The 16145-nt window shown below is 40.5% G+C and overlaps 2 protein-coding genes across 4 annotated transcripts; both read left to right on the forward strand.

Annotated features, from left to right (window-relative positions):
• Window positions 1–1497: 1497 nt before the first annotated feature.
• Window positions 1498–4084, forward strand: LOC113588446 (cytochrome c-type heme lyase). Of its 2 annotated transcripts, none has more exons than XM_027027631.2 (7): window positions 1498–1661; window positions 2205–2335; window positions 2492–2661; window positions 2744–2892; window positions 3042–3161; window positions 3261–3347; window positions 3458–4084. In XM_027027631.2, the coding sequence occupies exons 2-7, from the start codon at window positions 2233–2235 to the stop codon at window positions 3648–3650; spliced, it is 822 nt and encodes a 273-aa protein (XP_026883432.2). In that variant the 5' UTR covers window positions 1498–1661; window positions 2205–2232; the 3' UTR covers window positions 3651–4084. The 2 variants fall into 2 exon arrangements, with proteins under 2 accessions (XP_026883432.2, XP_026883423.2); XM_027027622.2 differs by having other exon boundaries at window positions 1499–1661; window positions 2168–2335.
• Window positions 4085–5823: 1739 nt separating this feature from the next.
• Window positions 5824–8548, forward strand: rwdd3 (RWD domain containing 3). Of its 2 annotated transcripts, XM_027026299.2 has the most exons (5): window positions 5824–6004; window positions 6158–6624; window positions 6899–7014; window positions 7126–7233; window positions 7586–8548. In XM_027026299.2, exons 1-5 carry the CDS (start codon window positions 5914–5916, stop codon window positions 7629–7631), a joined length of 828 nt encoding a protein of 275 aa, XP_026882100.2. In that variant the 5' UTR covers window positions 5824–5913; the 3' UTR covers window positions 7632–8548. The 2 variants fall into 2 exon arrangements, with proteins under 2 accessions (XP_026882100.2, XP_026882110.2); XM_027026309.2 differs by having other exon boundaries at window positions 7126–8548.
• Window positions 8549–16145: the final 7597 nt, after the last annotated feature.

Below are 16145 nucleotides of genomic sequence, written 5' to 3' on the forward strand. Positions count from 1 at the left end.
AAATAGAATATAAATACTGGATAGGAGCTACATTTTTTATTTTTCATCATAATTGCTGCAGATTTGTCACCTCCACATTCTCCATATTTAAACTGAATCTCCTGTGCATTGAGACATGGCGCTGCATCATGCCGCAAGTAGCCTTTATAAATTGGCTAAATTGCAGTCATATATGGTTAATATGATAAGATAATATGTCATGATATTCAAACCATGCTCAACTGGTATTAGAATACATTCCCCACATCATTTCACCACCAGCAGTGGCCTGATCTGATAACACAGAGTCCATGGAGCCATGCTGTTTATACCAAATTCAGACCCTACCATCTACAGGGCATAGCAGAAATCAACATTCAGACCATGCAACATTTCTCCAATATTCAACTCTCTTAAACTTTGGTCTTTTGCTGTTGTAGCCCATGCACCTCAAGCTTCGATGTGTTGTATGTTTGGAAATGCTTCTCTTGTTCACCATGCATGTAAAGAGTGCTTATTTTAGTAATCATAACCTTCTTGTCAGGTCAACCTTCTTGGCCTATTTTCCTGTGAGCACTTTCATGAAAAATACATTCCTGCCTACAGTGCTGCTCAGTGGATGTTCTTGTAGTTTTTTGCCACCTTCTGTGTAAACTTTAGAAACTGTTGTGCATGCCAATTTCAGGAGATCAGCATTTTCTGAAATACATAAACCTATCTTTCTGGTACCATCAACCATGCCACAGTCAAAAGAACAACAATAACAATAATCCCTATTCTGATATTTGCTGTGATTGTTAATTGAAGTTATAAACCTTTATCCTACATTTAGCAGAGTCAGTCTGATGGTTTCCACCAGAGATCTGATGTGCTTTGATGTTTTTGTTATCTGTAATGGCTTTGGTCTAGACACGCTCCCATACAGACCAGTTGTATATGGAATCCTTTATATTTTAAAATATTTTTTACTGGAGCACTTTCACTCTAGTCTCTTAACTCTGTAGGTCCTTCAAAGTGATTAATCTCTGTGACTTCCCTCACAAGTATCTTTGGTTGGGTGGTGTAATACAGCTTCCTTACAATAGCAGTGTTAACTGGGATATACAAACACTTTGATAATATTTTGTAGCCCGTTCCTATCTTTGTTTTCACAGCTTTCCCCTTTCCTGCAGAATTACTTTCTGAACAATGATACTTGAATTTAGGGGGTATTTTATCCAGAAAAAGTAAACCTTTGTTATGATTCTCAGGTAGAGGCCAATTGTAAACCAAATGTAAGCAAAACTTGGAGCTTCCATACTACAGGGGTGGAACACTGATACAAACAGCATTTTTAATGGTCATTTTGGTCATTTTTACCAGAATATTTTATTTCAAAAAACTAATATCTCTGTAAAATGAACTAATCTCTGTAACTAATTTTAATGTAACTAATTTTATGCTTGTTGTGTCATTTTTGTGTCATGTAGCTTATAGCGATTACGTCTGTTCAATTCCTACACAGAAGGTGGCGTTAAAGGCATTTATAGCCATGGGTCTTACCAGTAGACTAATAGAAGAACACGTTTCAGGACGTATGCTGTGTAAAGCAGAAATTATGACTTTGAAATCTTTTAAGAATTAAAAAAGTCACAATAGCTGTAGAGGTGCTACATGGGGCGAAAATAAACTCTGAAGTTAAGGTAATTTGCTGACGCTTTTAGGTGCCACATGCTTGCTTGCTTGCTAACCTAACTAGCTACTCATTCTGCTGGGATACTGGCATAGAGGATACTGTTCTTCACTTACAAGGGCACATTAATACTTTGTTGGCTATTTACAATTAGGTTTGTTAGTTCTTCGAAAACGTAGTAATAGTTTATGAAAATGTGTAATCTTTAGAGAAAAAAAATGGAATTTGTACATGCGAGCTGCAGTGATTGCTGGATTACTGCAGAGTTCATTCCCGTGGCGCTTTTGTAAGTCGGTTTAGATAGCTAGCTAGCTGAATGATGGCAAATTCATGTGATGTGACTATTCATACACATCTCTGTAGATATTGTCGTAGCTAAACTTGTAATTGCAGGCTAGTAGATTGGTAATGGGCGAAATGGAGAATAAAAATAAATGTGTTGCATGTCTTGACATTTATCCTCACTGAGCATTGCAGGAACATTAATGGAACAGTTTTTTTTTGGTGGTCTTCAAGCTTTAGTACTGGATGTCTGCTGGGTCCACTTGTACAGGGAACAGGTGGTAGAGACTATATAGACTATGCCCAGTCCCCTGGGCACAGTCAAGGCAGAGGGTGCTGTGATGTCTGACTTGGGCCAGGCATCACCACAAGGCTGCCCCATGCACCGGGATCCCAAAAATAGTGAGTTCCCTTTTGGTCTTTAATAATACTGATTTACTCATTGGCAGCTAATTTCGTTTATGAAAAAACTTGTTTTCACCACCCTCTCTGATCTAAAGTCCAAGGTATTTTTTTTAACAGAAAGCCATATTATTGCTGTTTAATCCTATGTCCCAGGTGCCCCTCCAGCTGAGTGTCCCATTCACCGGGCATTGGACAAAGGGCCCCCACAGAAAGTCCCAAATGTCCCAGTGCATCAGGAGCGAGCATATGAATTTGTGGAGTGTCCTATGAGAGCTGCCGGTGGAACCAGACCCGAGTCCTCTGACATCAACCCTGCAAATATGGTAAGTGGAACAAAACCTACTCTCACTTCAGCTTGTCATGTCAACGTGGCCAGGCGCCTTACGCTTGTGTGTCTGATTTCAGATGCCTCCGCCCAACCAGGAGCCTTCTCCTAATCAGCCCTATTCACTGTCTGTGGTGAGAGAGGAGTCCAGCATCCCCCGCGCAGGGTCAGGCCTGAACTGGGTCTACCCCTCTGAGCAGATGTTTTGGAACGCTATGCTGAGGAAAGGGTGAGTAGACATTAAAGGAGAATATTTTATGTACTCTTAGCCAGTCTGTAAGCCCTTAAAATCTTCATTTGATGACAGCTGCCTGAGTTTTTGCAGTTAATAGTCTGGAAACTATAAACTCAACGAAATGTACTTAAAATGCCCACCAGGTGGCGATGGAAAGAGCAAGACGTCTCTCAAAAAGACATGTCAAACATAATTAAGATTCACAACCAGAACAATGAACAGGCCTGGAAGGAGATCCTGAGATGGGAGGCGCTCCACTCAAAGTATGTAAAGAGGCATGCACACTGATATTTTGCTACCTTACTGTGTTTCCCAGGTAGTTGTGAGTTATTAATCAGTCATAACTCTGTTATCCTCCACAGAGAATGCCCCTGCGGACCAACACTTGTAAGATTTGGAGGCAAAGCGAAGGATTTCACTCCAAGAGCCCGCTTTCGCCACTGGATAGGGTGAGATACAGTCACCCTGCACAAGAGGGGCTTTTTAACTTTGCGCTAAAAAGCATGTAATTTCAATGTCTTTTTATTTAGTTTTTAACCTGGTCATTTTATTGCCACAGGCATGAACTTCCATTTGACAGGCATGACTGGATCGTTGACCGGTGTGGAAAAGAGGTCAGATACGTGATAGACTACTATGATGGGGGGCAGGGACTCAACCACACCATCCTAGATGTCCGTCCAGCTTTTGACTCTTTAGGAGCAGTGTGGGATCGCATGAAGGTGGCCTGGTGGCGAAATATCTCCTCATGAATACAGGCCGCTAAGGCTACATGGGGCATGTTATCAATAATTAGTTTTGAGAACACTGGTCTCCTTGAGCGCAAGCTCGTTTTGTTTAGAGAAGAACTGCTGTGAAGTGTATATGTTTGCAGTAAGCACTTCCTGGCCATATTGTTGTTCCCTATGCACACATGCACAAGATGCTGAATGCCTGGACTACTGATAATGGCTATTCAATGTTTGTGATGTTACTGGGGGGTGCCAATGTGGCACATACTAATCAAACACAAAAAAATGTGATACAATGATAACCTGTATTACTAAATTGTAAATGTCTGCAAATTCGAATACAGTGTGGTAACATGATTTACATAGATTTTAATGGGGCTTTTATTTATGAGCCTTTCTTGTTGGTAATGACATAAGCCTCTTGAGAATAAATAATTGCACATGATCACCTTTTACTGTGTGGGCTGCAGTTTGGTCACTAGACAGACTGAAAAAAAAGTATTTAGTAAACACTTTCAGACTACTATATACACAAAACAATTTGGCAATCTAGGGAAAGACAAAATCATGTTAAATACAACAAGGTTTTTCAACAGTTCTATTTAATAACATAATGAGCCATCAATAAAAATAACAACACATTTATGGCATTTGGCAGATGCACTTATTCAGAGGCACTTACAAATGTTTTTTGTCATTTAGTTATAGAATACATCCTAGCCAGTACAGTAGGTTAAGAGTCCAAGATACCAATGAACTAGAATGCTGTTGCAATATAGGGATCAATAATGATGCCTAGAAGTGCAAAACACGTAACATCTATCTTAGACAACGATCAGTGCAATAAACAATAAGTACTAGCTTTTCAGTTAGTCAACAAAGGAGCAGTCAACATCAGTGCAGTCAACAATTGTTTAAGAAGTACACGTAATAAGTAATAAAATTAGGTATGTATAGAATTCAAAACTATTTTTCATCGCAAATAAGACGTCCCCTCATGAATAGCGACACAACCATGAATCCAACATTACCCTTAACTGATAATAGAAAGATAAAACATGCTGAATTAGATCCTAGACGACAAAGGTTTTTCAAGCCCTGTAAACGAATAAACAAAATTAAACCCATGGCACTGAAATTTTCCAGGCAAATAAGCTTTCGCTTTTGAACCCGACAGCTTTATAAAGCGACAACAAATAGTATATTCCGATATATATGTAACTTACCTAAACTATTGAAACTGTATAATGAATTAGCAATATGAAAAATAAAAAGACAAACGTTACATTCAAAGCACCATTTACAACCACATGATGCACCACATGAAAAGTATAATTTAATAACATGTTAGTCAGTTAGTATGGGTCTCCTAAGCAGCATTAACGCTTCCTCTCCATGAACGTGATTTAACTCGCCAAAAGGTTTCACGTCATACCGAAATAGGACTTGGGGTTAGTCCAATCGTTAAACAGCATGTGGGCGATTTGAAATTAATAATGTATGAAATATTTGTAAAATACTGAGATACGTAGCCTGTTTCGTACATTTGTGCATATGTATAGGCGTGCTTGTATACTGAAAGCAATGAGCAGAGGCATCACGTCCATAAAACGTGAGGGTTTTTATGTAAGATAGATTATTTATTTATTTGTATCACACGTTTCATATTTTGGTCATTTGGTCACTTAAACACGTTGAAAAAGAGGCATTGCCCTCCACACGCCCCTGGCTGTGTGCACTTCGATCTTTCCCCCTCAGAGCATCTTCCGTGCTAATCAGACACTGGTCATTCTAATAGTCAGAAGCACGTTTCTGGATTAGAGTTTATTAGATTACACTGGGGTTACATTCGATTTAAATGCCGATTTATTTGCATAGATTAAGATATCGTACTTATTGAGTTTACAGAACGAACATTACATGTCGATCTCTTAACAGCTTGAATTCCGTGCTTTTTTGCAGATGTTGCGTTTTTCTATCAGTGAGTTTATATCCTCTAAACTTAATTGATCTCGTTAAATAAATTGTGTGAGGTGCTTAATTCATTTGCCATTTCCACAGATGTAAAAGGGAGTTATCGGGGCTCCTGTATCTTTTCTCTGTGTTCGGGTAATATTTCTCATGACGTCATACCGAAAACTACTGACCAGAACGCTAGGAACTGAATTTAGAGTTCAGTGTTGCAACACGGAATACAACTTCTTAGTACAATCACAAACATTCACGCGTTAACTAAACGAGATAAACGTCTAAACTTTCAGATTCAGTCGCATATACTTATGTAATGAAAATGTCTGAAGAAGCAGTGGAGGAAATTTCCGTTCTATCTGCAATTTACTGTGAAAAAGACGAATTTGAGTTAATTGAGGAATCAGGCAAGTATTAGCTAACGGGCTAACTATTGCTGTAATTACAAATACCTGTAATGCCAAGTAACTGAAGTGGCTAGAGTTACCTAATGCTGTGCCCTACAGTTAACATTACAGCTGATGTCATTTGACTAACTATTCCCGCCTCTGTGAATGCAGCTGAAACAGGAATTGCGTACCGCATATGCACGGTAATAGAAACGGCCGACAAGAAAACGCCATTAAGTCTCATCTTCCGACTATCTCCCGAATATCCCCATACGCTTCCGGATGTCACCGTTAACTCGAGTGAGCTGTCCAGGAAACGTTGCCAAGAACTGAGGACCATGATATTGAATAAAGCGCGTACCCTTCCGTGTGAACCCATGGTCCACGCTCTGGTGACTTGGATTCGGCAGAACTCCTCTGTTGTGATTGCAACCTCACCCTGCCTCGACGGCCGATATACATCAAACAGCCATTCGGAGGGAACTTGGGTAGTGTTGCTTCATTTAGATCACATGAGATCCAGAGCAAAGTACATCAAACTGATTGAAAAGTGGACTTTAGAGCTGGGTCTCACTGGAAGACTCTTCGTGGGAAAGCCCATTTTGATTCTGCTGCAAGGGGCAAAAGAAAGCATTAAGGTACAGTTGTTCATAGATCTCTCAAACCCATAGCAAAGTCCACATTAGATTAAAAATTTTATTCATATACTAACTTCATAGAAGGTGCTTTGGCTTCTAATTGAGATGCAACCCAAATCCATAACTCTTAACTCATAATTGGAAGTTAAAGAGCTCTTAATTTTCCCTTTACTAGCCCAGTTCATACATATTTTGCACAGTTTTACTACCCCAGTTCATACATATTTTGCAAAAAGACATTTGGAGAATTACAAATCTAAATTGTTGTGTCAAGGAATATATCCAGCTACAGAGGACAGTGAAAGTTGATGTTGACTCATCAGGGAAACGGTGCAAGGAGAGGATGATGAGCGTTTTGTGTGAAATGCCTCTTCCAGAAGATTTCCATAAGTAAGTTGTCAGGTCTTCACACATTTTAAAATTCCCTTATATTGCAGTCTTATTAACAGATTATTTATGCAGTCATTAACCCCCCCCCCCCCCCATCTCCTTTTGTTTCAGGTTGTCATCTTTTGAAATTAAAGAACCATTATCTTTAGAGGACCTCAAAAAGGAGTTCGATATAGCTGGATCCTTGAAGCTTTACCAAGAGTTTGTTCCCTCATTGCTGTAAATTGATTTGGTGCATTCATTGCTTCTAATTTGTTAAACAATTGATTCATTTACCCATTTCCAGTGGGTAGTGCCTGAGTCTTCTTTTAAATGGAAGTCATTGTAGGATAAAGTCTTAAGAAAAAATGGGCAGAATTGGGCACTCAGTCTGAACTGCTTGTCCCTAAGGGCTTAAATACTTCAGAAAAATGATTGAAAGACATTTTCCAATTGTACCACTTTTAAAAATGTAATTTGTGCTGCATAGAATTTGGCACAGCATATAGGTTGTAACAGAAACGCCTTGTAGCCTGTATGAATCTGTCAGTGGCTCACATCTAGGACAATCGCTGTTTTGTTTTACTTTCAGAAATCCAGGATGGAGTGTCCAAATACTTCAGTTGAGAATGTCTTGAGTGTTTAGTTGGGATGCTGTACTTTTTCTCTCACCACCCTGTACTTCAGACATGTCTCCCCTGTAACAATCTGAACAGGCTGCTCTGGCTCGTATACCTTATGGCACGGGGATTTGTATAAAATTACATTTTGAAAATCCTGATTAACAAAGCATAATGAAAATCACCTCGTTACCCTTTGCTGCTGCCTGTCGGAACAATAAATTCACCTCGCGTGACCTTTTCCCGGACACGTTCCTCCCAAACAACATGGCTTAAATGTCATCTACGTAGTGGCATTTGCTTGTATAAAATGGCTCTTCGATCTGGCGCAGGAACAAGCCAGTGTCCCATGGAGGGAGCGGAGAGAGGCATATGGCCATTGGAATGCTTTAGATCCACCCAGGGCAAGGAAGTAGTAGGGTGAATCGAGCTCAAAATGCATGGACTGCGTGACATTTTAACTGCGCAAACAATCTGAAGTTTGCAATCTGAATTTAGAGCCTCTTTAAAGTAGCTATGGCAAAGACGCAGTGCCGTACACCATTGCGTCCGTGTGGTCACAGCCTATCTTCTCCTTCACATAGGAGCAATCACATCGTTTCCAATCTCCTGTTATGTTCGCTTCTCCCAGTCTGGGAGACTGTCCCAGACAAACTGTTCCTGCACCGTGTTTGCAAGATTGTATGTTTTGTGTGTGTCTTCAAAAGCAATGCTCCCAAGATAAATGTAATGTAAATATAAGGATTTTAGAGGAGTGCATTGTAATTGCTTCTCTATGCAAAACAAGTTTGCTGCTTCTTTTCCGATTCATACTGATTCATAACACTTTTGTGTTTGTTTTTGCACGTGATTATAGTTTACCACAGTTTACATTCAGACTTCTGTCTTAAAAAAATATCCCTTTAAAAGTGTTTTACATGGTTATGAGAAATTGACGAGGTGGAATGTATTTTTTTTGCCTTCAAAGGGTGGAGGGGATTTCTATTTCCATTATGACATCATGAATGAGTTGTGTATGTTTTGCTGGCAATACTGTGTGGATGGCATTTTAGTTTAAATATTCCAAAACTAACACTAAAAGCAACTGTTGTGTGACCTTTCATTCACAATGCAGAGGTTGTCTAAGTTATGTACTGCACATGAATACATTTTGTCCATTCTTACATTTGGGGCCTCTTCGTACGGTTGGTACAAATATGTCCCATGCAGTTGGGATTCGAGTTGATATATGCCATGCAGGGACACTTATAGTCCTCATTATGCTAGTGTCTTAGGTTTGCCACATCCGTGCGAAATTGCCTGTCACTAAAAGCGAATTCATTGGATGGTGGTGTGAGTATCTCATTTGGATGCTGAGTTTCATTTCATTTTAAGAAGAGTGCAGACGCTTTATTTTGTAATTAATCTGTCAGGGGTTTGGGGAAAACGGGCAAGTTGTTCTGTGTTTAGTGTGGAGAGGTTTGAGAACACGAGATGTAATTTCGAGAAGCGTGGAAAAAAACAGGAATATGTTGATCTCTCTTGGTCACTGAGGTATACGGTTGGCAACAGCACTGGACTCCGCAATATTGAGCCCGTGGTCTCATTCATCATCATAGCTTTTTAGCATGCAAGCACACACCTCGTGAATAATGCGGCACGCGAACGCACCCCTTTTTAATTAAACTGGAGTATTGAGGCCGGCTTACGTGAGAGATAGACATGTTAATTAAGTTAACTGAGAAAGGAGATATCACATGGTGTGCTTTGGACAGACCGAGTCTCAGCAGATGTGGTACGGAAAGAAGGTCTTCAATTTAGAAAGAAGCGTCTTTAGTTGATAAGGATGAGGCAGGTTTAAGTGTTTGGGTTAATGTGAGGAACAAACTTATCTCATTTGGAACACTGTTTAGTGAATGTTGTTTTAAGACATTCGATTTGCCTTGTTTACACCGTAGCATCATAGTTTTAATTTAATCCCAACTACGTTTTGGTTTTTTTGGTTTTTTTGCCAAGGAGCCTAAGACGTCCTGCGACGGCTTTTTGTGCAGTGTGGCAAAGTGTTGGTGTTTGCGATTTGTTTTATTTTATTTTTGGACTGTAATTATTATTATTATTATTATTATTATTATTATTATTATTATTATTATTATTTTAGTTTTTTAGTTTTTTCTGGTTGTGGGATTTTAAAACCTTTTTAGTGCATTAATATTTATTTTTGAAAAACAAAATTGTGCAGTGTAATGTTAAATGTGCAATGCAACAATTTTTAAAATTGAACATTTCAATGCCATTTTTGATCATTTTACTGTAATATCGGCTTCTGTATCTTAACTGTGGAGCTACTAAAATAGCTTTACTTAGATAGGCATTGTAAGGATTAATGCATTTTTTATACATATATTTTTATATCTGTATTTCTGTCTAATAAAATCTGCATTTCTCTCTAATATCTGTATTTCTCTCTAATAAAAATATATAGGCGCGCTTATTAGCTGCACCTGTGTGTGGAGCCAATGAACAGCAGAGGGCAATGTTGTGCTGCAGTGACCGCTGGCCTAAGAGCCTCATGCATATTTGTGTCCGCTTTTCAATCCCGTCTGACAGAATATACCTGTTTTGTGGCAGTGTATTAATTGGATGTTCTATTTAAACTTATTCAAGGTAACACTGTAACAGTACTTCCTATACCTGCAACCTATATCTCTGGGTATATAGTCTAATGTCAGCCCAACATTCTATGTATTTGATTATTAAAGTTTAAATATAGAACATAGGCACAGGCTGTGAAGTCCTCTCAGGTTCATTTTAGGTTGAAAACCTACCCATGTGAGCAGATTCATTTAGTAACTAATTCAAAAGAAAGAAAAGCAATTCAATTTTAGAGAATGCAACTTTAACTCCAGCCAAAGGGGTCACAGATCAATATTATATCATCACTATGCTTTAACTGCTGCAGTCAAACTCTTATGGCTGGTTTCAGACTAAAAGGGTTTGCAGTGGAGGATCACCACTGATCATGCAATGTAGAACTGGACCGGGACTATTCATAGTCATCCAAAAAGCCAACAGACTATCCAACTAGCCACCAAGAAGAAGAAAATCATATATGCATATGTAAATATGTTTATATTGGTAGTACATTGCTGTATTGGCATGGATGTTACAACTTACATTATTTCCAAAGTAATTTAACATACATATATAAATAGCAGTAGGAAGTGCATTATTTACAAAATATCAATTAACAAATAAGGAATCTATTCATATCTTTCTCTGTCTCAGTTTAACAATGTTAAATGAACCTTAATGGTATTTTACTGCCAAAGCTATTTAAAACAAACATAGATGGGAGCAGAAATGACACATTATTTACAAAATAATTAACAATCAATAATTAGCAATATTAATCATAAAAAATAATTAATTTGCCCAGTCGCTCAGTTGCTCTCACTCTCTCTCCTTCACTGCCTTTCAGTCCCTGCTTCCCTGCCTGTGCGTGCTGCTGTCAGCCCCGCGGTGGAGCCAGTGGCGCTTGGGCCTGGTGAGCCATGCAGTGGAGACCTCCAGCTGGGCCCCAGCTGAGATTCTCCCCAGGGGTCCCAGCTGAGCAGATACCTCCGGATGCTGGGAGCCAATCTGATTCCCCAGATCTCTCCACATCCCTGCAGGCGACACTTAGGCGTCTCGATAGGGGCCCTCTCCGATGTGATAAATGCAGAGCTTCAAGATTCAAAAACATTTCCGCACATGTGCCAATGTCATAAGACTGGCATCTCTGTCCTCTTTCAGACAGCTCTGAGATGCATTGCCTCAGTCCAGAAGGCATTTGCCTCAATAACCATTACCCGACTGAATGACTAACTTGTGGATTTGGTTAACGGTAATTGAGGCAAATGGCGTTTGGGCCAAGGCCCGGTTCTGGCAAGGTTGTGGGTGAAGCTGACTGGCGATAGGTCCCCTCACTGCTTCCCATCTGCGCACCTGCCGTTATGAGGGATCTCCTCCATGCTGAGCACAGATGAGGAGCTGCGTGCTCTGCTCGCAGGGGCAGATGGTCAGGCCCTGGCGTCTGCCGCTCTATACCCTGTCCTGCCTGCCGGGGCAATTCTTGCCCTGATTGTGGAGGTCAGGGCCAGTGAATGCCACTGAGGAAGGCCAGTTCACAAAGTCAATGGCAACACAATATGGCTTGATCTAATTTTACTTTTCACAACACCCCAGGGCCTTCTCTGGAATCTGTTCGGCAGGTGCTTGGGCTTTCAGTTGGACCATTTTAAAAAGTAGCCCTTGTGATCTTCTTGGGTTTTCGGTTTTGAACAAAGTGCAATCGTGCCTCTTTTTGCTCACAAGGACCCTGAAGCAACAGTAGGCTTGTGGAGCTTGGCTGCTAGCGCTTTGTAGGGGAGCAGCGCGTCTGCTAGCTCGAAAATCGGACAGAGGCCCCCTGTGGCCCCTGCTGCACATTCACATTGCTCAGTGTGCTAAACCCCCACGCTGAACACCCACGCTCCCAGTCCGTACGCCGCGGGACAACTGCATCTCTGTGGCACCTGCCCGGAGCGACCTGGTCGCCTCCCGGCAGCACGTCATTAATTCCAGACGGTGCAATGAGCCTCGCTACTCTGCTATCCTCCTAAACCAACAGTTGCCAGATCAACGCGATTTGCAGGGGTGCGGTGTGAACTTGGCCCTTCTGCCAACTGCGAATAGGCAGTTTTGTCCAATTGCATAAACAAATAGCTGGTCCATGCTCACGCCATGTTCGAGTAGCAGGCCTGGAAGTTGGCAGGGATTTATTTATTTATGTATTTATTTATGTATTTATTTATTTATTTATTGTGTAAATGCCTTTGTCAGGTCCACAAACAATCAGGAAAATCTGATGCCTGATGCAACTCACTCTACCAGAAAATGAGAGAGAAAACATTTGCTGCTGCCCTTGAAGATGATGATGTATGCTGCCTAATTGCTGGGAAGAGGATAATTGGGCCACCTGCCAGTTTAAATGCACTTTCCTATGTGTGTCACCTCGTCTGGTTGAGATGCTCAAATACACATGTCTGTGTGCTGGGTCTGCACAGGAAGTGGAAATCAGAAACTTTGATTCAGATTCAACAATGCAACTTATTTCAAAATTCATACTTTTAAGCGTCAACCTAAAAGACGTAAAAATCATAAATATTATTGCATAGCTTTTTCTTTTGAAATACACAATTTTACAAAATCAACAGTTTATAATCAGTTATTACCTTGATGAGTGCACTAACCATGTTATAAGAGGCATTTATCTTGTACTTACACTCACTGGTCACTTTATTAGGTACACGTGTCACCTGTTTTAGAGGAACCATTTACAATTTACCCGCCCCCTCCCCACTGTTTATTTACAAATTACTTACTGGCCAAAGGACCACTGCTAACCAGATATGATAGGAGCTGATTGCAGTAGTAAGGAGTTCAGCCCTTTTTTTCAATCTGGAATTTGCTGCTGTATCCCTGTGAGTGTTATTAGGTCCTTGCAGCTGAACCCAAAGGCAGCAGCATGACTCCTCTTCAGTCTTCCTGTGTTCCCCCAACAATGCCATGTCACAGCATTGATGTGCGCCACGTCACACCACTGATGCATACCATGTCACACTTCTGCTATGTACTCTCCACTGACTCGTCATTCTGTCAGGGTTGCATGCATTACATTTAAAACCCCCAATGCATGCAAAACCAAAAACTGACCAGCCACCATTTCCTGAAGGCCACAGTCATATCCTGCACTATCCCATACTGTCCTTTCAACCATAAGTGGGACTCAGTTTGACCTGATGTCCAGGTGGTGGAATGAACTTCCCCAGACTGTCCTCACCAGTGAGTCCCTTGTCTTCAAAACCCAAATGAAGACCTACTTCACCACAAAGCGCTTACACTAACACAAATACTTGTACTTTGTGTGTGTCTATATGATGCTGGATTGGATTTATCTTAATGGTATCTTTAGACTTAATCCTATGAACTATCTTATGCATAAATACCTTCCAAGTAGACAACAAATCACTTCCGTGAGTCTCTCTGGATAAGAATATCCAAATGCTGGAAGTGTAAATATTAATATGTGGCAGGCCATTTTTAATAAAAAATCAATATTGTAGTGATATGTTTGAAGATGTTGAGCCGGTATAAGATTACAGACCGATAGCTTCAGTACTGACAAAATGTCTGCTCTCTGCAGTGTCTTAGTGGGCTTAATCACAATGGTGTGATCCAATGGTGTGATCACTGAAGTCTTCAATAATCAAGATAAATTTTGCCTTTCAAAAAGGAAAAGTCATGCTTGTCATGCAAAAAGAGGAAACTGTGCTTTCTATGACATTTTATTGGCCTTAATATACATTTCTTCAGATCCATTTTCTTAGAAGTGCTCAAATGTGATGTTACTGCTGTTCAAAACAAAGTTAAACATAAATTGCACAGACAAGCATCACTATACAATGATCTTATTTTCAAGATGTATTGGTGAATTTTAAGACTGATAGAATGGAAAATATTTTTCGATAGACGATGACATCTTACTCTTCAAAGTTTGTGGAAGGAGTATTACACCAGGCTTTGTGCATGCAACCCCGGTGCTCCCTGCTAATGCGACAGACCCTCCATTTCTCTACCGTTTTATAGTTGGCATGCCCACACATTACAGGGGATCTCACAGTCTGATTTCTGGGTAAGAAAGCTCCATTTAACACACTCCTTTCACCAGACACTTTATTACAAATACCCACCTTGTAGATGCACAGATAGAGTCTGAAGCCCATCTGTAGCTGTGCACCGTTCACGCTATCCCAGCCGATCCTTCGTCGGGGGTCAGCTTCTAACCACAGGCCCGTTGCTGCCTGGATGATTTGGAGTGGCAGACCACTGTCGCACCATCCGTGTCAATGATGTCTAAACACAGCAGCAACACAGCTGTGCATGTATGATTAGAAATCATTTCAATAAGGTCTGTTTTGAAATGGGTTGATGGATAGATGTTGATAAACTGATTCCACAGTTTCTTCTGTGTGTTCTGTCTGTCTAGTTGTAAGAAAAAAACAAACAAAACGTGAGTAATGGCAGTCGGCATCATAAAAATGCAAATATCAAATGAGTCATCAAAGGTAAATCTCCAAAGTAAAACATCTGACTTTTTCTTTCCTTTTATAACCACTTCATTAATAGAAGCTAGTTTGGAAGCAAGTTTACACTCTGCAGTGCCACGCTTTTCATCGCGAGTCGCTCTGATATCTTAGCCAATTGACATTTTTATCATTCTTCTCTTAATAAGTCTTATAGTAAAATGTCAAAGTGTGATGCGTTTCATTACACAATGGAAGCCTTGTTTACAGTAGACTGTATAAATAGGCCCGCTGAATATATTTCCTTCACGGCTCATCCTGAGTTGCCCTCCCGACCTCTTGCGTCAATTGAACGCTAACCGTTCGGTCAGGTGCATAAAACATATTGCAGCTTCTTCTCGTCATCGCGGCATCGCTCGATCCGCAGATGACGAAGCAAGCGCCTGTCTGAAAAGCGCAGATGATCTCGGCAAGACGACAGATGATGTTCCTTCGCCCGCGACGTGCGCCGTGCTGAAAGCAGGTAGCACAGACGTCTGGAGGCGTTAACCACATGTTAGACTGAAGCGTCGATGCATGCCTAAATTTTAATCATCGTCAACAAACAACCCAAGATTTCATTCCGTCCGAGGAAACGAGTTGCTCTAAAGACGAGGCTCGGCGATTAACTGGCTGTATGCAGCAGGCTCTGCGAATAAAGCAAATTATGCCGTTAGTTGCTTTTATAAGAGATCCTGTTTATATTACTAAATAAAACATGTTTTATAGCGTCAAAATGTACACGTTTACACCGAAACCCAAACAAGGCGTGGTGGAAAGTGTCAAAGCAAAGACCGGGATGGGGTGGGGGTGAACAGAAGGTACCGTGATGGGTCGTAAGAACCGGAAGGGAAAATGAGGGAGATTATGGGAAATTTGGCGGCAAATGACACCATCATTTGCCGAAAAACCACCACAGAATGTGACTGGAAGAAAGGTGACCTTGACTTAGTGAAAAGTTCTTCTTTTCTCGCCATCTGTTGAAAACTTGCTTTTAGCCACACCACCGCGGAGCACTATAGTCATCCACACAATTAAATACTTATGTTTAAAAATATGTTCATTATTAGGGAGCGAAACAAATGAATGTTAACATGTAACTTAATAACTTATTTACTATTTCAGGCTTAGCTAACTTTCTTCTCTCTTTCAGGCTTAGTTTTTACAGTTTTGCTGACGGGTTTCTTTGCAACAAAGTGGTGAAATTGAACCAAGATGTAGGCTAATCAGGAAGTGGTTTAATCTAATTGTGTCTTGGACGCATCTGAATCTTTATTAGTGGGTTATAGGAACTCTCATGGCCTGGCACTGTTGGTATGTACAGACACCTGGGCAATGAACACCCACAAGAAGAAGAACAAGCTAAAACGAATGAGCTCCATTCAACAAACCTTGAAGACTTTTTTAAGGG

The sequence above is a fragment of the Electrophorus electricus genome, chromosome 15, assembly GCF_013358815.1.
Source record: "Electrophorus electricus isolate fEleEle1 chromosome 15, fEleEle1.pri, whole genome shotgun sequence".
Lineage (NCBI taxonomy): Eukaryota > Metazoa > Chordata > Actinopteri > Gymnotiformes > Gymnotidae > Electrophorus > Electrophorus electricus.

Excerpts from the sequence above, each read along its gene's own strand:
- LOC113588446 (XM_027027631.2), top strand. The coding sequence starts at position 2,233 with ATGCCCAGTCCCCTGGGCACAGTCAAGGCAGAGGGTGCTGTGATGTCT. Across the intron at positions 2,336-2,491 it reads GCACCGGGATCCCAAAAATA|GTGCCCCTCCAGCTGAGTGT; the intron begins GTGAGTTCCCTT and ends CCTATGTCCCAG. Across the intron at positions 2,662-2,743 it reads ACATCAACCCTGCAAATATG|ATGCCTCCGCCCAACCAGGA; the intron begins GTAAGTGGAACA and ends GTCTGATTTCAG.
- rwdd3 (XM_027026299.2), top strand. The coding sequence starts at position 5,914 with ATGAAAATGTCTGAAGAAGCAGTGGAGGAAATTTCCGTTCTATCTGCA. Across the intron at positions 6,005-6,157 it reads TGAGTTAATTGAGGAATCAG|CTGAAACAGGAATTGCGTAC; the intron begins GCAAGTATTAGC and ends CTGTGAATGCAG. Across the intron at positions 6,625-6,898 it reads GGGCAAAAGAAAGCATTAAG|GAATATATCCAGCTACAGAG; the intron begins GTACAGTTGTTC and ends TGTTGTGTCAAG.